The sequence below is a fragment of the Xyrauchen texanus genome, chromosome 29 (genome assembly GCF_025860055.1).
Source record: "Xyrauchen texanus isolate HMW12.3.18 chromosome 29, RBS_HiC_50CHRs, whole genome shotgun sequence".
Taxonomy (NCBI): domain Eukaryota; kingdom Metazoa; phylum Chordata; class Actinopteri; order Cypriniformes; family Catostomidae; genus Xyrauchen; species Xyrauchen texanus.
Genome location: NC_068304.1, coordinates 19,944,130 through 19,971,551, shown reverse-complemented (window position 1 = coordinate 19,971,551; position 27,422 = coordinate 19,944,130). Strand labels below are relative to the sequence as shown.

The following is a 27,422-nucleotide window of genomic DNA, read 5'->3' as shown; positions in this document are numbered from 1 at the left end:
TTAAAGAATAGCTGATTAATGCGTGGGGGAAATGGTAAACACCTACTTTGTATGATATACATTTGATGTTCTGAGAGAGAGATTTTCAATGTTTTCCAGCCACAAACTGATGCTCTTCCTGGCTGATAATAAACATTTCTTCTGTTTGGAAAGAGTTATTTGTTTATCTCTCATGGGAAATTCCATGATAATACAATAAAAAAAAACAATGACATTCAGTCTGACAGAAAAGAATGTGTCACAGGTAATAATTCAATAATTCATAGAGAATTAGGAACTTTAAGGGGTCACTACTGAGTTATCTAGGGAATAAATAATGTCTCTGAATGGAGGAGAGTTGTAATTCTGACATGCAGTACGAAGGGTAACCTCAGTGTGGACCCTGCAGTGAAATCCACTAAGATCGTATTGGAGGCAGACATGCCGCCCACCTGGCAAACATTGATGACACGAACATGCTTGAAATTTGGAACCTGTTGTTCAATTACACATGCAAACATTGACATGCATGCATTCACGTGATGGGGAGGACTGGACTCTCTTATGACTTGTTTTTCCCTGAAAAACCTTGCTTGTAAAGCAGATCGTAGGGTTTCCCTGGAAATGCTGATAAAAAAGTACATCTTGCTGCTTAGGTAAAAAAAAGCCTTGTTGGAACACCAGCACAGAAGCATCATGTGTTTTGGAACAGCATTTTAAAAGAAAACATACGCTGCTGACCTGCTTTGGTGGACTCCCTCCCTTCTCGTTTTATCATTCCGTCTGGCAGTGTTTGGAATACCTATCAGCTCTGTTAGGAGTTCCAATGGGTCATAACATTCAGTAAGTGCACACATGTGTGGGGGTTTACATTAGCAGCTAAATTTTACATTGGTGTCTGACAAATGTACCTTTTTGTGTCATTGTCTTACATCATTTTTAGTTCTAGTTCAACATTCTGTTCATGACAACATGATCTCTTTGTTCTTAAATTTTGTCAGTGTTAGCATGATGACTGGAAACATGTGTTTTAGGATAGATAAAAAGGGAAGTATTACATTCCTCTAGACAGATATGTGAAAAAATGCCAGAAATCAGGGGGCTATAAAATGTGCTGTTAGATCATGTTGGATGAGGAACAAACCTGTTAGAAAGTGTTGTTCCATGAACTTTTATGGTGTATTTCCCTGAATATATGATGTATTTCTTTACTAAGTTAGGTATTTCTTACATTATGTATTTCTTTAATAAGCTAGATGTATGATGTATATCTTTAAAACATGATATATTTTCTTTCATTAATCAAATTATATTGTGCCAACTTATTATGAGGATATACTGGAATGTAGGTGAAAGGAAAAAGGTATGTTATGAGTAAAGGCTGTTGTCTCTTACACAAGTGATTCTAAATCAACGCTTCCCTTACATACCCTTACACAAACTGTGACATAAGCCGAAGATATGGAAAATAGCCAACTGTATATGTAAGAAATATATTTAAAAAAATTAGGCGAGAGATTTTCCACCAAAAGTTAATAAGAGAAAGATATAAAACTTAATGGTGGCAAGTGAAAAGACACTGGCAGTGAGCCCATTGGTCAGATAGTGGAATAAGAGATAACAAAAAGGTATATAAATGAGAGTTTTGGGACAGTGTAATCAGAACGGACAGCTGACCGGACTCAACTTTGTTGGTGTTCAATAAACTACAACTTTGGCATCTGGAACTCAAGACTCAGAGAGTTTTCTTGTATCTTAGAGAAGCTCTTCGCGATTTTCCACAACACTTTCTATTCTACCTCTGTCTGTATAGTATATTTTCAATGTCAAATATAGAAAAAGTATGTGCATTGTATGAGCCAGAAGGCTGTATCATGTGAAACATATGTATGATATCACACTCAACAATATACAGAGTGGAAAAGGCATTCATAAGGCACAATATAGCCAGTATAGAAGATGGTCGTCATGTTAACCCAATAGACAAGATGCTTACTAGTTAAACTCATTATGTATAATCACCATAACCTGTTTACCCAGAATTTACACTTTATTTTTTTATATATATATATTTTTTTTAAATAGATGAGTTGCTAGATTCCACCATTAGAAAGAAGTCAGATGGTCTGAGAAACAATGGGGGCAAGCAATCCCATTGGTTAGAGATGACAAGTATTAACGATTTATGGGTTCAGAAGAGATAACAGAAGTGTTTAAAGACTGAGAGTTTGAAACAGAGAGGCAGAACAGACAGTTGTCCTTCTCAGGTTTATTGGTTGCTCAATAAACTTATACCTTTGACATCTGGAACCCCTGACTCTGAGGGATTTCTTGCAATGAGGGAACAATCTCTGACATTTTTCCACAACATCTGCAGCTTTCCTCATCTACTGAACATTGTCTTCTCAATTAGAAGTTCACCAGTTTACTGAGCAAACACGATATAATATAATACGTGGAGAGGTTAGTGAGTCTGACTAATAATTAAAGACTGTTCCCACTCCAACCACAGACTGTTCACCCCACTCCCTTTCGGGAGGCGTTTCAGGTCTCTTCACACCCGAACCAGCAGGTACAGAGGAAGCTTCTTTCCTGCGGCTGTCAACCTACTGATCTCTAGCTCTGCATCCCGGTGACAATTCTGGTTGGATGCAAACTGTATTTCGTTGTCTTTGTACTTGTAATCTGCACAATGACAATAAAGTTGAATCTAATCTAATCTAATAAGAGGCTTATTCAGGACAAGCCTCTGAGTAAATAAACTTTGTGCATAATACCATTCGAACTAATGAGGTTTAGTGATCGCGCAAGTACATTATATAAATCAAACAGCAAGCTTCTCTTTTTACCTCCATTCTCTAATCAAAATGTTTCAAAACAAACATGTTTTCTTGAGAATATTGCCTTCTGCCCCCTCTACTTAGGCTTATATAGGATGTACTTATGTAAAGTTCCTTTGTTTATTAATATATATTTATTGTTACATGTGATTTTCTCCTTAGCAGATTTCCATGTGATGTCAGCTAAATATAGTCTAGGATGCATTTTTATACATTCTGTATTACTCCAAGTTTGTCATATGATCAGATAATAATGAGCATTCTCTTTATAACAGAGGCATTTGTCTTTAGCTCAATAACAGGATGTTCCATTTGAACTCATGATCACAATACCATAAACATAATGCTTTTTCTAGCTGCAAAGTAGCTAACTATTATATTTTCTTTCAAACTAGCAAAAGAATAACCATTTGGCATTTAGTATATGCATAAAACACACTATAATCACTTCATATAGTTAAATACTAAATGATAAAATGAAAATATATTACACCAGGCACACACAATATTCCTTCAGATCCAAATATACAGTACAGTTATGACACAACATTACAAATCTGGGATTTTTTTTTTTTTTAATTTTACATTTTTTTTTTGTTCAAATAAATAATGAATAAATTAAGAAACAAAATTAAATATTTAAGATTCTCCACGTTTTTTTTTTTTTTTCACTAATCAAATGTAAGCTAATTTTTGACATTGACCATGTTAACTCCTTTGTAAAAAAAAAAAAAGTTTAGATTTCCTTGCTTACATTGAAGTACATTAAATGCTCTCTGGGACATTTACAAAAACTTGCGTATCTATGCCATTAAAGTAGTTCATCCCAAAATGAAATAGCTCTCATAATTTACTCACTCTCATGCCAGCCCAGATGTGTATGACTTTCTTCTGCAGAACACAAACAAAATGTTTTAGAAGGATATTTCAGCTCTGTAGGTCCATACAATGCAAGTGAATGGGTACCAAAATTTTGAAGCTCCAAAAATCATATTAAGCCCTCATAAAAGTAATCCATATGACTCCAGTTGATTAATTGTCTTCTTAAGCTAAATGCTAGGTGTGTGTAGGAAATAGACTGATATTTAAAACTTTTTAACAATAAATCTCCACTTTCACATTCTTCTTTTGTTTTTTGTGATTCTCGTTCTTCGTGCATTGAGATCTATTGTTTTTTTTTTTTACCCACACCTACCATATTGCTTTAGGAGTTAGGGATCTAGCCACGGGAGTCATATGGATTATCTTTATGTGCTTTTTTGACCTTCAAAGTTTTGGTCACCATTCACTAGCATTGTATGGACCCACAGAGCTGAAATATTCTTCTGAAAATCTTTGTGTTCTGCAAATGAAAAAAGTAATACACATCTTAGATGGCATGAGGGTGAGTAAATTATGAGATCTTTTTAATTTTGAGGTGAACTATCCCTTTAAGCAGAGTGCATGTTGTCATGATGAAATGTTGAAATTAATGTACATTTTCAATAAAACTTTTCATCACATTTTCAATTCATTTGTTAAAAGTTCATTCAATTGGAAAAAAATACAAAATATATGCATTCTCCCTAGACTTTGAATCCCAGTAACTCCCTTACTTTTTTTGCTGCACAAAAGTGTTTATATTGTCTCTTTTATATATACATAAACATTTGTATTAACTATCTGCAACGGTTTTAACGCTGCAACTCCTTTGTACTATGCTTGTACCATTTACACACTCATGCTGCCGCCTCTGTTCCGAAGCCCTGCCCTGTTTTCTTCTTGTCGCCTTATGATTGGCTGAACGTGCGGCCACCAAAACTTTTCTACTGGTAATGTGAAAAACCTTTTGCTTAATGTGCTGAATCTGTCCGTGAAAGCATGCAGCTCCGCTCTCCGGTTAAACGTTTCATCCGCTTCCAAACCATTTGGCTTATATTTTGGAAATTGGAATGTTTCAGTTTCAATGGATTGGCGGGGACGAATAGGAATTTCAGTGCGTGAGGTAAGTTTTGACGCAAAAGCTGGCATAGGAATCATTAAAAAGTGAAAATAACTTCCAAACTTTACTTTTATGTGCCTTTGATCGGCGAAGATTATTTCATTAATTGATGATGGTTGACAAAATTCCATTTGTTACGGGTTTGCTTGTAGTTTGTCATTGGACCATGAGACCGCGTGAGATCAATTGCGGTTTGTCATCTATCTTGTCTTGAAGATTTATGTGAAAACAAAGTCTTTTTAAAAATCTATGATGGATCACGACGAACTGTCTTAATGTCTCGTGCTCGGTACTCTTTGCAGCTTTTATTTATTTATTTATTTATATTTTTTTTTTCAAAACAATTTTAGTCTAACAAATGTTTTTATTTTAACTAAATGTTGAGGGAAGTTGACTAAACCCTTACAAAAAGCGTGTCCAAAATGGTCTCTCCACTAAAAATGTATTTGCATGAATGCACTTGCATGTCCGCCTCGCACCCACAATAGAGTCTTGTCCTCAATTTGCTAGAGTTAGCTAAGCTGTTTTATTATTATTAAGTATAGTGGTTTTTTTTTTTGTTTGTTTTGTTTTTTTTTTTTAACGCATTTTAGGATCTGTTCAGTGGTTTCATAGCTCAGCAATAAGGATTTACATCAGCTGGGCCAGTAGATGCTATTTTTACTTGCCCTATCATAAAACATATACTTATGATTTTACTATTAGCATCACCCAGGCAGATATTGAAAGTACTTATTTTCCCCATTCAATTTTAAACTTTCTTTACAAAAAACGAACTAAAAACAATAGCTAATTTGCAATCACAGCTGGAAATCAAACAGCTATAATCCAGGATAGTTGAATTTGGATACAACTTATTTGTGCAAGACTGTCACAAATCATTCTGCAACATCGACAAAGCCTCATCTATGTCAGGCAGCTAGACAAAATTACCTGTCTTAAAAGTTTAAATCAGTATTTGTAGCAACAATGTTCAACGCGTCCCAGAAAACCAAGTTTATTAAAGTTTGCTGGGCATTAAAACTTGTGCATGAGCAATAACACTTACTACCCTGTTTGGTTCATGGGTAGTAAGTGTTATTTTCTAATTGCTTATGCCTCAAATATATAGAAAATGGCTATTATTCCCCACAAACTTTGCTTTTGTGACCAGGAAAGTGATATTTTGAAATGTACCCATTTTCCAGAACATTCCAGATAGATTCAGTGTTGAGTATACTTGGAGTAACTTCTAGAACCTTTCAGTAATAGAAATAGCAGTATAAATACAGGGGCCTTAAGCCCACCAGTTCAGTTTAGTTCCAGCTGCCTAAGTGGACATGTCAGCAGACACATTTTGCTATGTCTGTGGCCAATTTATCAAGATGAGCAAAAAAGTACTCCGTGGAAGCATCTGCTAAGATGTATGAGGCCTACGAAGCAAATTTCGGCATGCCTGCCGGGGATCAAGGCAAACCCTGGGCTCCTCATTTCACCTGCGAGCACTGCAAAAAAACTTTGGAAGGTAAGATGGACTATTGTTAGTCATAATTTTTTGTTATATAATTTGTACATTTTTTAAATTGTAAAAGGTTTTTATTTTCAATGTTATTGAAAAAATATAATTAATGAAAAATAATGTGAGAATCTCTTACACATTAGTCATGGGTGAAATTAATGTATTTTTGTTGGATGGCACAGAGGGGAAAAGAGAGCCATGAAGTTCGCTATCCCAAGAATTTTGCAGAAACTGTTGTGGAGAAAAGTTGAAGTTTGTTCACTCTTTGCAAGAAATCTCTCAAGAGTCAGAGGTTCCAAATGTCAGAGGTATAAGTTTATTGAGCAACCAATAAACCTGAGAAGGCCGCCTGTACGTTCTGCCCTCCCAGTTCCATGATTCCAGCTTTATATATTTCTGCTATCCTTACTGAGCCCATAAATCGTTCAATTTGATTATCTTCAGCCAATGGACCTGCATCTTACATAATTTCAGCTCGCCACCAACATTTCTCTGACCATGTGACTTCTGTCTAATGGTGTAACCTAATGATCCTCTTTTTCTTAATGACTGTGCAGCACATAATGAGCATCTGTATCCTGCTTCTGTATGTTGGCCAAGCCTGTTACACACACATACTTTTCTCATTACAATGGTTATGTTGCATGTACAAGTTTTTACTGATATAATGTTTAACACATTTGAAAATATACCATAGAACCCACTGACCACTCAAGCAACTGCTACTTCTGCATGGTGGACCCTTCCAAATGTCGGACTGGCAAGTGTGCACCTGCTATCACGGACCTGGTCCTTCCTTCATCCATCGCCCTGATGCCACACTGCCATGAGCTACCCATACTCACTCTGGATAGAGAGCAGCAAGTCAGAGAGTGAGGAAGACGTTGTAGATACAGATGACAATTTTAGAGGTGGAGCTGAGGAGAGAAACCATACTACCCCAAACAAAAAGACCTCAACGACTTGATTAGAGATCTTGGTCTCATCAAGACCAATGCCAAGCTTTTGACGTCTAGGCTCAAGCAGTGGAACTTGTTGGACGAAAGTGTGCAAGTCGCAGATCTGAGGAAGCGTCACCAACATTTTTCAGCTTCTTCACCCATCAAGATGGGCTCTGCTTCTGCCACAATGTGACCAGTCTGTTTGAGGCAATTGGAATCGCCTATAACCAGAATGAGTATCGCCTCTTCATTGACCGCTCATCTAAGAGTTTCAAAGCCATGCTGCTCCATAATGGTAACAAGTACCCATCTCTTCCTCTGGCTCACTCCGTGCACCTCAAAGAGGATTACAACAGCATCAAGACCTTGCTGGATGCCTGGAAGTATGATGTGTACGTTTGGGGGCTGATTCATGAAAGTGATTTACTGTGTGATCGTAAATCTTGAAAAAGGACTCCCTTCTAAGTCTTTTGTAGTCATTTGTTTTTTTTTATTACTTTAGTATAAATACATGTTAATTTGGATTCATATGTTGTTGTTTTTTCTGAATTTATGTGAATGTTTGAATGGGTACATTTCAAAATATTACTGTCCTAGTTACAAAAGCAAAGTTTGTGGGGAGTACTAGCCATTTGTTTTATACTTTTGAGGCACAAGCAATTAGGAAATAACACTTACTACCCAGGACATTTTGTTTTTACATAGTGTAATCACAATGCAACTCCATGTTCCATGAACTTGCCTGAAACTCTCACACTCCGGGCCAGCGGGCCATCCTTATTGTTGAGCCCTGAGCCTCTATCTGTTTGCCACCAGTATTTAACAGACATTCTGGCTTCTTTTTAATGGTGTCCTGGCAGCTAGTCTTTTTTTTTTTTTTTTTAATATAATATATATTAGTTTTTAGAACAATTAATCCCATTTGTCAAGAAAGTTTACATTTCATGTAAACAGAATAGTTTGACAAAAGATTGTACCATCTAGTGCTTGAGGAATGCATTCTCTACTGTGTACCATTCTGTGTAATATTGCTGAGGTGAGATAAAATGGCATATGCTCAACCTTCAAGATTACTCATAGTCCCATAGGCCATGCAGCCTTCAGAGCTTTCTGATTTTCATAATGCCCAGCCATTCTGCAAATATCTTTTATATGTTTAATAAAAAATATACTATCAAAATGCAACATGTATGTATGATGCTCAAAAGATCTTTATAGGTGGGAAGCCCACTAGATTTTTTACACGCAGCCATTGTGTGCTGAAAGCTGTTATGTGTTATTTCATCACTTTGAAGCCCCAAGCTGGCCTCACCTGGTGATTGACTGTCTCCACCACTGTAATCCCAGCTGGACTGTCACTCTCAACCCATGCATGTTACCCTCCTGTGAGCATCATTATGCTCTCCTTGCTCTTAAGGGAGCATCAATGGGGGAATGTTATAGCTAATATATGCTTTACGTAAAAGCATACAGACAAGTTTGAAAGGTCACAAGGTTTTAAAGGTTTCAGGATGCATTGTCTCATTGGCTCTCAATTGTTTTGACCACACTCCCTTTTGAAACAAGAAAACATTCGCACCCCCACCCCATAATCTGTTTGAAAATCATCGGAGGAAAAATATGGTTTATTAAAAAATAGCTTTTGAAAAATGTACTGTAAAGAAGTGGGTTTTTTTTTTTTCAGTTTTCACTTTTTTGCTACACAAGTATGAGTGCCTTCTTGTTTTCTTGATATGGTTGTTTGATTGTAATGACACACTATACAGCAGCAGGACTATTAGCTTACAGTTACACATACAAGTCTGACATTTTAATACAAAGCCGCTTTTTTCTCTCCACTGTTTACGTTCACTTTAGACAACTCACTGCGTTTTATATGAATACCTCATCAATACGGGCATTTTGATGGAATTTTGAAATGTATTTGACCGCATTATGCCTCCTACACACTACACTACTTTCAAAGACGTCAGATCGTGGTACCATTCATATTACACAACTGTATGTCTTGTCATGGAAGTTGTATATAAAAAATATTCAGATAATTAAAATGCATTACATTCTTGTGGCAGAACAGTTAATCATTGTGAAGACCATTCAAAAAGCGGCTTTAGAATACAATGTATTGTTTACTACCATATTATTGATCATAAGACAATCATTGGCATACAGTTCACAGCAATCCATTTCACAAGTGAATTTGTCAATCAGTTGGAGATTTATTATGAGGACTTGTTTAAGGACCCGTCAATGTACACCTGCGTCAGACTATTATTATTATTATTATTTTATTTTTTTTAGAAACAAGCCAGGGGTATACATATACTACAGATATATTTTACAATAATGCCAAGACATTATATGCAATGGATTTCAAAGCTTTGGAGTTGTTGGAGATACAAAGAGTTTTTAAATAATATTTCAAGTCTTTACAAAAAAGTGCAAATAGGGGCTTTATAGACATAAATTTACACTTATGTATAATAAAACTTGGCAAGAAAAATAAACCGACTAATCAGAAAATATTAACTTAAGTTATCAATACTGTGAAAACCAAATAAAATGTCTTTATAAAGCAAAGAAAAACTAGTTATTATAGAGGTACGTACAAACAAACGTTCCCCAAAATACTACAGCGTGGGCACGTTCCCAAAAAAAGGTGAGGGGTAGATTAATCTACAGCATTACAGAAGGAGCAAAGTGGATCTATTTCAGGGAGCATGTTTCTTAAAGATTGACTGGGTAAAAACGGTGGAACAGTTTAAAGGACACCTCCTTACCTTGTTGGTAATTTACATATTTGTCAGGTAAAGACCATACAACCTGCGTCAGATATGCTTGTGTTGCGTCATAAAAGTAAAATGTTTAGTTCACTGTGATAAGTTAAATATAGTTTAATACTCAATCTTTAAACACATCTTGAGATCCCTTAGTTCGTATTTGCGCTCCAAGTGTTTTGAATGCAAGAACATAACGCATGTTTGTGTTGTGTGTCCGCTGAAGGGTTGTTAATGTTTTCTTCACTGTAATAAACTGTGTGTTGCTCACACAGCTGAAATTTCACTTACTGTCCTCTGGAGTAAACAGGTGGTACTACAAGCTTGCATTTCTCAGGAAAGCATTGCGATTAATTGCGTTAATTTGTTTAATGTGTTATTTTTAGTTAAAGTAATCGCACGTTATTAACGCGTTAAATTGACAGCCCTAGTTACAATATGAAAAAGTACTTCCTACTGAAAAATCTACCTATTTGCAAAAGATTTGGCAATTTCTCTCCAACTCTTCTCTTTCTCCACCCGGTTGTGGTACAGTTCAGATGAAACAGCAAATAGGCACTGGTGCTCCTGCCAGTGTTCTACAATTTATTTATTTTTTTTTCTCCATTTCTTTGGTCCAATGAGACTTTCTTGATACCGCAGCCATGCTAGTTGATGTTCTGTTGCAGGTACATCAGGACTCCTCCCACTGAAGAATATGAACTTTCTAACGAGTAACACAGGCTAAGGCTATCACAAAGATGGTTCTTTTTTGGTTATTGAGGATTTAATCAGTCATCTCGTCCGGTAGAGCAATTCTCTTTCACTTCCCCCTGAAAAAATCCACTTGTCCTGGACAAGCATTAAGGTCGAGCCCTGATTAAATATTGTATTAAAAATTGAATACTTTCCTCTGCAGTATAGATCCTGAAGTATATGTAAGTTTTTATATTATTATTTTATGAGTTTTAGATATTGTTTTGGAAAACAAGCCAAAAAAGACTAATCAAACTTTTTTCCAGTGTATAATGGGCTAAGGCTAGTGATTGACCATTATGGGTTTTTTAATGGCTGATGCTGATATCCAGAGAGCAAGGTGGCTGATAGGCCGATACATTGCTGATATATATATATATATATTAGTAAGGAACATAATTTAAATGTTAAATGAATAAAATCTTATTTAGCACTATATTTTCTACATTTCACACTAAACTTAAACTTTGTAAAAAAATAAATGTATATATATACATATAGTGCTTAGTGAGTAAGACATTTACTTATAGCACACATGAAGTTATCCAGATTTTGACTTTTATTTTTTTATTCTGGCTGCTGGGTACACACTTCAGAGGAAGATATTAGGTGAGCGCTCGACGGGAAGAAAATGCTGGATTTTTTAAACAAGATATCTGCATATTTGCAGACGGTACATATTAGAAGTTTTATTGATATTTGCTTTATCATTAGACAAGACAGTTAAAGGGAACTGTTGAGGAGAGTGGGGAGAATGGAAAAAGTCGAGCACTTTAACATTATGAGATCAATATTTGGATAATTTAAGTGTTGCACTCTCACCTTTGTTTACTTCGATCCATCTTTAACTCACAAAAAAACAAACTTTCTCTTAATAGAGCTGCGTATCGCCAGTTTTCTTGATATGATACACACAGTGAACGTGAAATATATTATGATATTCACTACATTGTGAGTCATCACATAATGTAGCTGCAGCAAACACGCGTGAGTGACGAGTGCCCCTGTGCCAGAGTGCGCATCAACTGGGAGAAGATTCAATCTCTTCCCCAGTCACTTCATGCAACTCATAGATGCGGCGCTGACCGCACAGGGAAATACCCGTTTCCGAGTTTTTCATAACCTGCTTCCTTATTATTTGAACTTTAATAAAGAATGCTTTAAAGATATAACGCATTGTTGTTTCATTACAAAACGGAATGTGGGACAATAATAGTTTTATCTCGATTGTCTTGATTTCGTAAACGTTGGAAGTCAAAATCGCAATTGAAAATAATTCACTTTAATTCTATGGAAATGGTGGCTGAGCCTTATACTCCATAAAAACATATTTTCTGGGAGAACTATAACTGTAAAATTAAGAAACAAAACACATCCTGACTTGTAAGCTGATTTTTGAATTTTTTTTCTTTCTTTTTTTATAGCTATGATTTCGCTTGGTCAAGCCACAGCCGGGAGTCCATGATGAGCAGTAAGCAGGTACGGAGTTTCATGGACCCTCTAGTCCAAAGTAAGATGGAAGTAACAATGGGCACAGTAGTCACTGCAGGACTCCCCAGAGAAGACCGCCTAGCCCGGTATACCCACGACAGTGCTCTACCAAACAACAGGGCCTATTTCTCTTTCTCTCTCAGCGGACAAGATGCCCTTGACATTCCCTCTTCATGGGGCCCTTCTAAGACCTGTGTAAGAAATGGATCGAGCCCAGGGATTGATTCATCAGCCATTTATAGACCTGAAAATATGTCTTTCCCAGTGGATGGTGGCCACTCTGCTGTACAGCATGAGTTGGCAACAAAGCAAAGGTTGGCCTATTATGCCAGTAGTCCTAGACGGCACAGTCCCAGAGCTGCTGGAGTCATCTCACCAGTGGCTGTTTCCAAGGGTCACATTGGAGGGTTTGGCATATCCTTCACAGGTGCAGAAAACTCTGTTGGGTTGGCTATTCCAAGACCCGTGTATGGTCATAGCCTCTGCTGCGCTGAGCGTGGATGTAATGTAGGCCATAACCATGGCATAGTAGAACATGGACCACAAAGAATGTCTCCTCACATGTATGAAGATGAATGGACTGCACATTTCAGTCATCTGGCTTACCTGCATAAAAAGGGCCCAGAGGCATTGGCACCGCATAGGGTGATGCATTTGGAGCATTGCACTGAGGGAGTATCTTTAAAGGATGGAAAGACCGAGGGCTACCAAATTATCAGAACAGAAGGACCCAGGAGGTCACTTCCTTTAATGGAACCAAGTCATAGAAGCTATACCTATAACACAACATATCCATATATTGGTTCCACTTCAGAGTACTGCCAGCATTCCTCAATACACCCACAAATATACAAGGGTCTCTCTCCTGCCAATGAGACAGGGAAATTGATGCACTGTGGTGTTCCTCCAAAGGTATATCGGGATAATTCTCATGTTTCTAAATGCACACCAATGCCTCCATGTCCCATCGTCTATTACCATCAGAATGGCACTAAGGCTTACAGAGTTGATCCCAATCTTTTTACAGACAAGCAGGCTCAGCATGGTCATATACATCAGATACATTCTCCACTGCCTGATTCAAACAATATTTCAAATTCCTGCTCTGATGTACGTCCATGTCATCCACTGATCACAAACTTTCCCACTTATCATCCATATGGAGTGCATTTAAATAGTAACTCAGCATTCTTCCAAGAGAGGTCATGTCCTCCTTTCTCCACACATCAGTCAGAGCGACCTCTTGATTTCTCTAAACGAAGGGTGCAGACACCTGACTCCCCTCTGGAGTTTTGTCGACATTCTGGGGCTTTCCCACCCCCATCGGCTCTCTACAGACATCTCAATAACACAGCTGTTGAAAGGCCTAGTCATGATCACTTGGAGATTGCTGGAAATGGCTTACTTGTAGACGGTGACATAGAATTTGGCAATATTCTCATGTCTCATGGGCATTGTGTTGCTGATCCACCCAACAGTGCTTCACCATCTAAAAGACACAGAGAAGAATGTGAAAACAGTAATGAAACTGATATACCCAGGAAAAAAAATTATACGGATACAACCCATGAGCAGCCAGATGAGCCTCAGTCACCGTCTTCCCCACCAATGCCAGTTATTAATAAAGTTTTTAGCTTAGCTCCTTATAAAATCTATTTTGAAGCTTCAGGCATGTTTGCTCCACCAGGTGGCTCAAAAAGTCCAAAGCCACAGCCTGAGGCTGCACGACTTGTAGAAGAGCCAGAAATTCAAAACAGTGATGTAGAGTATAATTCTGGTGAAAATGAGCTCAACTTGAAACAAGAAGCTCAAATGTCACCAGCTAACAGTAACAGTCCAATTGAAACACCAGAGAATGTGAAGATCAAAGAAGAAAAACTGGATCCAGATGAGTCAGAAATTAAAGTGAGGATCACTGAGGAGGTAAATCATCAGAATCACAGTTCTGTGGTCAAAGAAGAGCAAGGGGAGTTGAACTCAAGTATATCTGGCTCTGTGCCTTGCAACATTATGATAAAGAGTGACTTTAAAGAAGAAAGAAATTCACCCTTATTTGAAAAGTATGTGGCTGGAGATTCTGACAAGTCAAATCAAGCTGTGAAGGGCAATGAGGAATCAGTTCCTTTGCTGCCCTCAAGACCTCCAATGCCACCTTTATTGACCAAATTCTCCCTCAGTAAAATCCTCCCACATTGCCTTAAATTGTCCAATTATATGATAGTAATCCCTGATGTCCTAAAAGTTCCAGCAACCCAATCTGTCGAGGTTCCTCAGTCTCCTGTGGAGGCAAAGCCTATCATAAGTAGCAGCAAACATGCCCGTCATCAGTTTATGGAGCTTCACCAGTCCCTCTGTAGACTCCTATATAGCTGTGTTATTCAAACCTCATGTCAAGAGCTTAAGGACTGGCTATCCAAACAGGACCTTAGAGAATCGGTCTCTAATCCAAGCAAAACTCAGAGAGTCTCTTGCCTTTTAGGGTCCAAAATGAGGGAGATATGGCTAAAAGGTGAAGATATGGTGATGGCTCTAAGGAAGGTTGTTGGCCAGCTTCAGAAGTACATTGAAAGCTGCGAATGTCCTTTTCCTCATGTAATGAGGGCAGGTGCAGTGTTCATTCCCATGTTGGTGGTGAAAGAGGTGCTGTTTCCTCAGGTTCAGGGCACATTCATAGACCAGGTCCTCCTGGAGCATCGGGTGGAACTCAGGCCCACCACCCTGTCAGAGGAGAGACAATTGACACAACTCCACCGAAAGGCATTTTCTTCGAAACTCCGGAGGCTACTGTCCCTTAAACATCTGCCAGATATCTACCCTGATGTTCTCAACCTTCTCTACCATGCCAATGTATGCAAGTTCCTTGGTAAGTGTTGGATGGTTGACCCTTTATCAGCTTAAGGCCTCCTTGATTATACAAAATGTAAAAGAACTGGAGGGGTTGCTTTTGACTAATGGTATTAAGTGTTGAAATGCAATGTGCAAGAATAGCCTTTATTTTCAATGTAACTAAAATTTAGTTATCTTGTTTCAATTGTATTATTTCTTTATGATTATATTAGCCTCTTTTATTTATTTATTTTTATTGGGTCTAGGACTAAGGTGATGGTGGATTTTTCCCCCAGTGGTTTTTACGGTGGCTTCACACATTGTGGTATACTCAATTATAGGAAGCACTCTTGGGTATTAGATTAGAGGTCAGCATTTTTATGTTGATATAACAGGTTTCTCTAAAATAAGAAGTGCAGAAGACATTTCTAAAACTTGATTAATCTAGGTTTAATTTGGTTAAATTTAGGCTTGTTCAGAAATGCTAAATAGACACTAGGATTCATGAGTGTAACCGAAACTTTGTGTTACCATTTTAGTAACCTTCAATTGCAGTTCCACATTTCTATAGTATGCAGAGCTATCAGGTTGTGTGGTTTCTTGGATGTTTGTCCTGTTTGCTGTTGTAGTCCGTTTGTGGCCTTGTTGGAAGTTCCTAGTTGCAGGAAAATACTCTCTGTATTTAAAAAGGTCAAATTGTACAAACGGACAATAATGGAAAATTTGCACAAACCAGTTGTTTAATTTGGAAGGTCAGTCACTTGCCTAGTTGTATGCCTAGTTCATTTATTTTATTTGAATAACTTTTTACGTTAGGATCAGCTATATGTAGTGCTTACCTGCAGTGATATCTCATTTAATATTCTCACTTTGACATTTTATTTGAAATCATACTTTTGTCATACTTATTTTGATTTGATACACATTTGTTTTTGCAGATTCTACTGCTACAGATGGGGTCCATAAATTGCCCAGGTACCTTCCTAATTACTTTGGCCCCAAAAAACTATTTTCTCTCTGATTACATGCCAAACCTTTTGTTTGTAGTTGATCACTTGACAGTTGCAGAGAGGTCTTTCAATATTTTCTAACTTCTAACAATTTTTTTTACTCATAGAATTTTTATTGCAGGTGTTTATTAATCAAATATAATTTGGAGCGGAACTGTGCTATGGCTTTGGATGTCTTTCAATTATCTGAGGCATCTCTGCTGGGGGAAGGAAGTTGGTATTAATTTGGAGGAATGCGGGGTGGGGGATGGAAAAGCTTGCTATATGCTTGCGGTAACATTTCACACTCGTTGTTTTAGAGCTTGTCTTATTTTTTTTAGATTTATCAGGTTATGCCCCTCCTTGTATCAGACATCCTTACCTTAATGCATTGTTCTTCTGTGCTTCCAAGCTCTTTCTTTCTGCTGTGTGCAAACGCTTTTAGCTAATTTCTGACACCTTTTACAAAGGCTCTTTTTCATTATGCTGTTGCACCAAATGGCTTGCTGTTCTTATTGGCAGTGACAGGAACTAATAATATATACTTAGGAGTTCCCATTAAAGTAAACAGTTATAGTGCATTGTTACTTATTGTAGTTTCTAAAAGGAAAAGTTCACCTAAAAATTAAAATGCTCTCATTAACTCACCCTTGTGCAAAATTCCCTTTAATTTTTGTTCTTACTAAGCCAATCCTATTTCTGTTGGGTGAAACCTGAGCAGAATCACACAAATAAACACACACCCATGCATACATACATATAAATATATATATACACACACATTGATGTGAAAATGTATTTGCCCCTTCCTGATTTCTTCTATTTTTCATGCTAAATAGTTTTCACTCTTCAAATGAGATGACATAAAACAAAGACAACCTGAATAAACACAAAATATAGTTTTCAAATGTATATTTTTTTATTGAATAACATTTTTTATCTAACACCTGTACAGAGTGGTTATTTAAGTTACCGTAGACTTTGTCAGTTTGAACCAGTCTGGCCTTTCTCTGTTGACCTCTCTCATCAACAAGGCATTTCCATCCACAGAACTGCCGCTCGCTGGATGTTTTTTGATTTTGGCACCATTCTGAATAAACTCTAGAGACTCTTGTGTGTGAAAATCCCAGGAAATCAGCAGTTACACAAATACTCAAACCAGGCTGTCTGGCACCAACAATCATCCATGCGATTATCTAATCAGCCAGCCAATCGTGGATGGTAGCAGTGCAAAAACATTATACAGATACAGTCCAGGAGCATCAGTTAATGATGACATCAACCATCAGAATGGGGAAATTTTTTTGCCAGACTGGCTGGTTTGAGTATTTCTGTAACTGCTGATCTCCTGTGATTTTCACACGCAACAGTCTCTAGAATTTACTCATGCCAAAATTGAACGAATTTAATAGTGCCAAAAACAAAAAACATCCAGCGAGCGGCAGTTCCGTGGATGGAAATGCCTTGTTGATGAGAGAGGTTAACAGAGAAAGGCCAGACTGGTTCGAACTGACAAAGTCTACGGAAACTCGGATAACCGCTCCGTATAATTGTGGTGAGAAGAATACCGTGTTGGCGCTGTTTTGGCAGTACGAGGGGGACCTACACAATATTAGGCAGGTGGTTTAAATGTTTTTGCTGATCGGTGTGCGTACTCGCGCGCGCGCGTGTGTGTATACATCTATATACACACACTTGTATTATGGCTGTGAATCAATTACATTTTTTTACTAATTCTTTTATTTTCTGTGATTGCTATGAAATTTTGGTACATGATACAATACATCATCAAACATCAGAAATGTACTTTATACTTTGTTTAGAAGAATTTATTTCATTTATTTTAATCATTTAAAAATGTTTTATTTTTTGCAGATAGAGTTTGATGCGCAAGTCTTCCCGAAGATGAAATAATTTCAGATGACCAGAGAATTTGCTGAATGATTGATATAAAATGTAATAAAATTGTTAAAATTAGTAAATGTAGAAGTATGATAACTGAGATATGATTGGGATAATATTGATATAATAAAAATACAATGAATATTGAACAGTGATAATAATTACAATTCTAAGCTTATCAAAAATTAAGATTAATGTGAATGTACCATTCTAAGAAAAATACATCTAAATATAGACCTGTATATATTGTTTTCTTTGTTATCTAATAAATAAAGCAAGAACTTATTCATGCGATTTATATAATTAGCCAATCGTGTGACAGCAGTACAATACAAAATCATGCAGATAAGGGTCAGGAGCTACAGTTTGTTCACATCAACCATCAGAATGGGGAAAAAATTTGATCTCTGTGATTTAGACCGTGGCATGATTGTCGGTGCCAGACAAGCTGGTTTGAGATGGGCTACAACAGCAGAAGACCACGTCAGGTTCCACTTCTTTGGGCCAAGAACAGAAAGCTGAGGCTGCAGTTGGAACAGGCTCACCAAAACTAGACCCTTAAAAACTGGAAAAACGTAGCTTGGTCTGATGAATCTCGATTTCACACAGATGGTAGGGTCAGAATTTCGTGCCAATAGCATGAATCCATGGACTCAAACCTGTCTTGTGTCAACAGTCCAGGCTGGTGGCAGAGATGTGATGGAGTAGGGAATGTGTTATTGGCACATTTTAGGCCTGTTAATCCCAATCAGTCACCACTTGAATGCCAAGGCCATTTGAGTACTGTTGCTGACCATGTGCATCCTTTCATGGCCACAGTTTATCCATGTTCTTATGGCTACTTCCAGCATGATAATGCACCATGTCACAAAGCAAAATTCATCTCAAACTGCATGAACATGACAACGAGTTCTCTGTTCTTCAGTAGCCTTCCCAGTTGCCGGATCAGAATCCAATAGAACACCTATGGGAAGTGGTTGAATGGGAGATTTGCAGCATGAATGTGCAGCTGACAAATACAGATAGAGATGCACTTTGCATAAAGTATAAGAACATGGATACTTGAAATGAATACAAGTGATGATTATATATTATACACAAGAATAGTTACAGAATTAAGGTTAATAAAATAAAACAGATTTTCTCGTTCATGATATCATTTGACACATTTTTATAGATATTAATCTTTGATTCAACTATATGTGTATATGCCATAAAATCAATGGACATGTTGTAATTACAATTTGGCAAAATCTTCTGCCATTTTACAGTCGACTATTTTAATAACTGGATCAAATGGGCAGATTGGCAAAAGAAACTTAAGTGTACATTACCAGTGCATTATTAAACACTATACATACAGATATAAAACATTGAATGCTGAAGTTTAAAATCTCAAAACTATTATTCTCTCTGGCTGCCATTAAACCTTTCTGCAGCTTGCTGAATGTCCAGATTAGGAATATACTGATCCGATACTGAAGTTTTAGATGGATCGGGTATCATGTTCGTTACTGTCAAGCTCAAATGACAAAAAAAAACCTTAAAGCACAATTAAAGTTCATATGACTCGTGCATTTTATTCAAAGCCACTTGAAGACATGCAATAGCTCTGTGAATCACAAAAGGCTGTGTGTAATGTATAAAATACACGCGCAGCTCTGTTTACACGCACTCAATCGCTGCTATTTTTAGCCTTCACGTGGTGCGCAATATTTGAGCGCTACTTACGAACATCTCAGATGTAGATGCTCAATCGTTCGGTTCACTTATTATATGCATTTAGAATGGCACTGGAGATGCTTTTTTATCAGAATTTAAATGAGAAGCTAATAAAACTACTGTGAACTTGCCTACAAACAGACACTTACAGGACTTCCTATAGAGTTCAGAATGACAAAATAAAAGCATGAGGGTTTATAAATTAAAGGTGCACGATTGAGATATATTACTATTATAATATATTATTATTTGTTTACAAATGATAATAATATTTAAGTTGAATGGGTTCCAAAAACTGTGTGAATGAAAAGTGAGCTGATATCTTACAACGAAATTAATAAAAAAGAGATCTAAATCCATAAAGTCCAGATAAAAGTTGAGAACATTTTGCAAAAAAAAAAAAAAACAAGGAACTACTTTTCTACTGATAAGTTGTACTGGAATTACTGTTAATTTTGCTGCTACATTATGGTAAATGGTATACACTTATATAGCGTTTTTTTTTTTTTTTTTTTTTGTGTCCCAATCACCCACACACTCGTACACCAATTGTGGCAGATTATTCAGTATACTAGTTAATAATAAAGGGTTTCTTATTAAGCTATACATTTATATTGAAATAATATGTAGTTAGAGGTTTGTGTTTCTTTTGCTTTTTAAAGAGCACACCCAATTAGTTCCACACAAAAATGTAAAGATATTCTAAACTGATTATGCAAAAAAACAACACTGATATCGGATCGGGAACGTATCTGCCAATACTGAGATTTCTGATATCGGATCGGAAGAGAAAAAGTGGTATCGATGCATCCCTAGTCCAGATCCTTCAGTCTCTATCATGCACATGTTGGGTCTCTCGTACGGCTTCACTTTTTAACAGTGGTTCAGATGAAGGCGAGTTAGTGTTTTCGGGCGATGATAAGAGATACGGCAGTTTGCCCCTATCACTTGCACGCCTGGTTCACTGCTTGTGGGTGAAGTCTCCATTCTTTGTATAGTAAATCCACTCTTCTGTTTATTATGCCTGTGACATGCGTCACACATTATTAACAAGTTTGCAGTGCTCCACACAATCAGTTTCTGTACTAAGATGTGCAGCTGAGTCTAGCATGCACCTCCAGAAAATGTATATATGCCAATATTATGATATATGAATATTTAAGTTTTTGGGTGAACTTTTCCTTTAAGTGAGGCTTGAAGTTATTTTACGTATGCTCTTGTGAACATGGGTTTTAAGCCAGTAGAATGCTTCCCCTCAAATTCAAATGGGTGTAGAGTTTTACTTGTGACCAGAAAAGTTAGAGTAGTGTAAGTGTGCATTTCCAAAAGACTTATTTCTTCATTTATGCAAAAAACAGCTAGATTGAGTGCAATGGAATGGATGTTTTTTTTTTTTTTTTTTTTTATTTGACTTGGAACACCCTCTTGAATAGACCCCAAAGATGAGTGGTCTATTGGTCTCTTTCACCACTAAACACAAGACCAAACTGTCTGGGAATTTTATTAATAAAGAGAAATTTAAACACAATTAATAAGTTGTTAGGCCTGAGAAAAGGTCTCCCATTCAAGAGAAGCCTTCTAACAAACATTTTATCATACATGGGTTACCACTTTAGAAACAATCTTACCACATCCAGTTTAGTCTCTGATTGGATATTTTACAGCATATCCATGTGTTGTCACTATGCCAGTTTGACCATATGGCCTACTGTATATTCTAATCTAGCCAATGACACTGAGATGTTTAATAAAAATTAAAAAAAGACTCTCTGGCTCCAGGCTTAAACTGACTGGTGATAAAGGCTGTTAATTATACATACATACATATTAGAGCTGCACGATTTGGGGAAAATGTGATGTTACGATTATTGAGGCTAATATTGCGATATGCGATTGTGATATAATAAACTAATGGTATCATGAGTCAACTTGCTTGGTTATCATGGAAAATGCACAATAATACTGTTAATGCTGAAATGTGTATTTTTCAACTTATTTCAAATATCTTAAACTAGCAACAACAACTACAACTATAAATGCACAGTGTTTTCAAATTAAAATATTTTTACAAAATTAAATAATATATTTGCATTAGTGCAAACTTGTTATTTTCTCAATATTACATCTAAATAAAATAGAACAATAATTAAGAACATACACATTTTCACAAAAATAAGATTGTACAAACAAACAGGGACATTTAACTAGTGCTACACGATAAATCATATCGCTATCGCAATGTCAGCCTGTGCGATTATATGACGGCAAAATGCTGCGATTTATATTAAATAAATAAGTGCATGTGTGGACTCTCAGAGCCCATTCTCTCTGAGAGCTGTTTGCCCATTTTCTACACCGCTAATAAAAATATGACCAGTCAGTCTCAGTTTAGGGAGTGGCACGTGTGTTCATGTCAGTTTCAGGTGTGCAGCGTGGAAATCAGGTGAAAATGGATGCCGAGCAGACTGACACTGAACTGGTGGCCAGAAAAAATAACACAGATCATAGCTTGGCGATATATCTTTATTTAATCCTTAATTAAAATTCATATAATACGGGAGCGTGCCATGTAAATAAACACAAACTCCAAAACTGTCATTCTCGGTGCGAACAGTGTTCAACCAGTCGCGGAACAGACCCAATCTGAGCGGGAGTCGAGACCGGGAGAGATTTAAAGTTCTGCCGGGTGATGCACACTTTAACACGGAGAAGCTCGTCTCTCACCCCCACTGTCTGCAGCGTAACGTGTAGCATCATTGATGAGATCATCATAAGATCAATCTTATGTGAAAAATAACACTAAAATGACAACAACAATAAAATGTGTGTGTGTATATGTGTGTATGTATATATATATATATATATATATATATATATATATATATATATATATATATATATATATATAGGCTATATGTGTATATGTTTTGGATAGACAAGATTGACAAATGCTTATCAATAATACTCTTATGGCTAAAATGTTTACAGTGTTCAGTGGCTAAAATATCAATATGACTGAATGTTACTAAAATATGACTAAAATTGTATTGACTAAAACTACATTAAAAAGCCCAGTAATCCAAACAAAGCACAATTACAGATGTGTTTGCGAGTGTCATATGACAAGTCTTCACAGAGATATAAAGAGACATGATGCACTGTTAGCAAAGTGGGATTTCAGAAAATGATCCACACACTGGACAAAATGTACCAGAGGTAGTAGATTTGGAAATACCAGTTGGTCATTTAAAAAAAAAAAAACACACAACAGCAACGACAACAACAGTTATAGTCGTTTGAGTGAACCACACTTTTATATCCAGTTTATAGAAAGTACATGTTGCATCCTGATTAAATGTCCCTGTTTGTTTGGACAATCTTATTTTCATGGAGATTCTTATTTATTGTTCCATTTTATTTAGGTGTAATATTGAGGAAAATAACAAGTTTGCAGTAATGCAAAGATGTTATTATTTAATTTTGTAAAAATATTATTTTAATTTGAAAACACTGCATTTATAGTTGTTGTTGCTAGTTTGTATGTTTGAGTTGAGAAATACACATTTCAGCATTATCAGTGTTCTATTTGTGCATTTTCCTTGATAACCAAGCAAGTTGACTCATGTTACCATTTGTTTAGTATATTGCAATATTAGCCTCAATAATTGCAATATGACATTTTCCCCAAATCGTGCAGCTCTAATATATATACACACACAAATTTTATTGTTGGTGTAATTTGAATGTTATTTTTCACATAAGATTGATTTTATGATGATCTCATCAATGATGCAACACTTTGCGCTGCAGACAGCGGGAGTGAGAGATGATCTATCTTCACCTGATTTCCACGCTGAACACCAGAAACTCACATGACCACATGTGCCACTCCCTAAACTGAGACTGACTGGTCATCTTTTTATTAGCGGTGTAGAAAGTCACGTCCACACATGCACTTATTTATTTAATAAAATCGCAGCATTTGCAGTCATACAGGCTAACATTGCGATTGCGATATGATTAATCGTGCAGCACTAATGTGTATATATATATATATATATATATATATATATATATATATATATATATATATATATATATATATATATATAAAATATTATAATTGTTTTTTTTGTTTGTTTTTTTTATGTATTATTATCCCCTTTTCTCCCAATATGGAATGCCCAATTCCCACTACTTAGTAAGTCCTCATGGTGGCACGGTTACTCACCTCAATCCAGGTCCACTTCTGAGACAGTCAATCTGCGCATTTTATCATGTGGCTCGTTGGGCATGAGACCAGAGAGACTCCCAGCATGTGGAGGCTCATGGTACTCTCCGTGATCCACGCACAACTTACCATGCGCTCCATTTAGAGCGAGAACCACTAATCATGACCACGAGGAGGTTACCCCATGTGAATCTACCCTCCCTAGCAACCGGAATTTGATTGCTTATGAGACCTGGATGGAGTAACTCAACACACCCTTGATTCAAACACGCAACGCAATTTTTTCCTTTAAATTGAATGAATATAACCATGCAAATAAAAAATGCATGGTGCATTGCACAAGTACCAAAAAATGGTCCATACAATAGCTTTCTTCCCCTCAGCTGTACTGCCTTGAAAAGGCAAAATGCAATAACTACCATTTCATCAAAATAATTTATGACCGTAATTGAATCTGAGTCAAACCCGTCTGACACACTGAGAAACTGTTAATTACAAACTGTATTATTATCCAGATTTTGCTGCACAATAAAAATACTTTTAACACCATCAATGTTGGCATAGTTACTCAGTTTTTGCTTTTTAGGCCAGTCTAGCTCTGAAATTTTATTTGTGCTTGAATACTTTCAAATATGCTGCTTGAAGATGCTGGCCTCGTGGGACATACTTTTTTGTGTCCTGGAGATCAGGGGCTGTATTACAAAAAACATCCTAATTCTAGAATCCTATCATATTTGCTTAGGAACAATTGCAATTTTCACCTGGGATCATAGTTAGGTAGAGTAGCCCAAAACTGTAATCCAGTAGAAGTAAAAGTGCTAACATAAATAATTACTTGAGTAAGAAAGTATCCAATTAAAAGAGTACTCAAATAGTGTTACTCGTTACTTTCACACATGACATAATAGATGTTAACTCACCAATATTCCATTACATAATACATATTGAACATGTACTACAGAATTATTATTACTATTAATGGAAATGTAATCTTCTGTCATCATTCACCTTCTTGTTGTTCCAAACCCACATGTCTTTCTTTTTCCATGCAACACAATAATTACATTTTAGACAGAATAGTTTTTTGTTTTATTTATTTAAAGTTTGACTAGGCAGGATATTGCAGCACAAAAAAAAGAACAGAAATGTTTAGTTTTCCTTTTAGCAGCACAACCTGAAATGCGTCAAACATAACACATAATCATGCATCATAATTAGGCCATTCTTAAAACATTTTAAATGCTCAAATAAAAGACCAATTAACTTTTCTATTGGCAAACACAATCTGAAATGCAATAAAACATCTTGCAGTCAAGTCATCAAGTACCATATATATGTCACTTATAAACCGTTTTAGAGCACGAGGAATAAAAGAAAGTTCACGTCTTTTTGTTTTACTCCTGAGCACAACATATTCCCCGTGTCGACGAAGTGAATAATTGGATGTTGGGGCCTCTCAGTGGTGGGAGAGAAGAATATTATATACAGGATAAGATAGGGATAACTATTATTCGACAACAGTGTATATATATATTGAAAGTGAATGGTGACTGTGACTGTCATTCCCTAACATTCTGTCTTACATCTTTTGGGTTCCACAGAGAATACAGAATGTCACAAGGGTTAGGAACAACATAGGGAAATGATGATGGGATATTAAATTATGGCTGAGCTATTACTTTAAGGGTAGTTTGCCCAAAAATGAAAATGTTCTCATCATTTACTCATCCTCATGCCATCCCAGATGTGTATGACTTACTTATTAAGTGAATGGGTGCCAACAATTGTATGCTCCAAAAAGCAAATGCAGGCACAATAAAAGTCATCTATATGACTCCAATGGTTAAATCCATATCTTCAGAAGTTATATGATAGGTGTAGGTGAGAAACAGATCAATATTTTTCATTTTTTGCTAGAAGTTCTTCTCCCAGCTCAGCAGGGGGTGATATGCATGAAGAATGTGAATCACCAAAAACATGAATGTGAAAATGATCAGTTCCTCATCCACACCTATCATATCTCTTCTGAAGACATGGATTTAAACAGTGGAGTCTTATGGATTACTTTTATGCTGACTGATGTGATTTTTCTTTTTTTTTATCTATTTTTTCACACATTCACTTGCATTGTATGGACCAAAAAAGCTGAGACATTCTTCAAAAAATCTTCATTTGTGTTCTGCAGAAGAAAGTCAAACACATCTGGGATGGCATGAAGGTGAGTAAATGATGAGAGAATTTTCATTTTCAATTTGTCAATAAGAAGAGAGGTTTGGAAACCTTTCTAGTAATTATTACACTGAAAATGTGAACAATGTCCCACAGGAAAATATAAATAAAAGTTATATTAATGCCTACTTTTGATATTTCATAGCTTTTAGTTGTTAGTCCAGTGTAGTTACAGTTTTCAGTGTCGAAAGAATTTAGATAATTTGTTCAGTACACAGTACCACTGCTCCCTAAACGCAGAGTACGCAGCCTGTATAGGGGACCACGTGCAGATATGCTGTATGTTTGCATTCCAGTTATCAATCACACATTCGGCAGAGCAAAAGGCATTTACACTTAACGTGGATGTTTACATGGATTTATACTGTTAATCAGCCCGAAGTAGCTGCGGTAGTTTCCAGTGGTGCAGATTTTAAAATGTACACTTAAAAACTGATGTCACAAGAGCCCACATGTGCTAGACAGCTGTCTTTGACCATTGCAACACATCTTGCTGTTTTTATTCTCTCTGTGTCTCATGCAGCAGCAATGTTTTTTAGACAATGTTTCAGGTTAACAAGAACCTCAAAACAAGTCTCGACTAGCTTTTTTTAGCACAAGAACATGTTTGGTGTTAATAGCCTCTTTACCCATTTACCCTTTCTGAGCCTAGTTTCTCATGTATAATAATAATAATATTAATAATTAATATAATAATAATAATAATACCAGCTGGGGAGCTCTGTCGAAAAATACAGATACGAGACTCTCCGAGAAATGTTTACAAATGTATATAGATCAATCTATGTAATTTCAGCTCATATTTATTTCATTTTCATTAATTAGTACTGGTAATTGATTTATAACACACAGCATTTTCGGTTTCATATCAACTAAGCAGGGAGACAACTCCCCTCTTATCATATCATTTGTCAAGTTGCCCTCAGCTTTGTCTGCTCCCACTTCTAGGAATTAATAAACCCTTGTGAAGCTCACATTCCCCATCATTCTGCCTCTCCTACATGCTTAAACGGTTAAATCTAGCTGGAATAGTGTGCTGTCAAAAACTGCTGATACTGAAGGCAGTTTATGTTTTTTTTCTGCAGGAGTAGAAACCATCTTAACGCACAAGAGAGAGAGCACAGACAGCTCAGATGAATCTAGCAGTCGTGTGAATGGCTTAGAAGGGTCCTCAAAACCACTCACACCAGAAACCACTATAAGTGTGAAGAAGCTTGAAAATACATATTGTCTAAAGAAAAAGAAAGGCAGGATAAAGATTTCCTGTAAGAGGACATTCTT

General features: G+C 36.5%; 1 protein-coding gene across 4 annotated transcripts; it reads left to right on the top strand.

The window, feature by feature from the left end:
• Positions 1–419: 419 nt before the first annotated feature.
• LOC127623214 (uncharacterized) lies at positions 420–27,422 on the top strand. 4 transcript variants are annotated; one of them, XR_007968037.1, is made up of 5 exons: positions 420–822; positions 12,176–15,105; positions 16,007–16,043; positions 17,933–18,013; positions 27,227–27,256. XR_007968037.1 is itself a non-coding variant. In XM_052097544.1 (4 exons), the coding sequence occupies exons 1-4, from the start codon at positions 806–808 to the stop codon at positions 27,276–27,278; spliced, it is 3,036 nt and encodes a 1,011-aa protein (XP_051953504.1). In that variant the 5' UTR covers positions 420–805; the 3' UTR covers positions 27,279–27,422. The 4 variants fall into 4 exon arrangements, 3 of the variants coding, with proteins under 3 accessions (XP_051953504.1, XP_051953505.1, XP_051953506.1); XM_052097544.1 differs by lacking the exon at positions 17,933–18,013 and having other exon boundaries at positions 27,227–27,422; XM_052097545.1 differs by lacking the exon at positions 27,227–27,256 and having other exon boundaries at positions 17,933–20,044.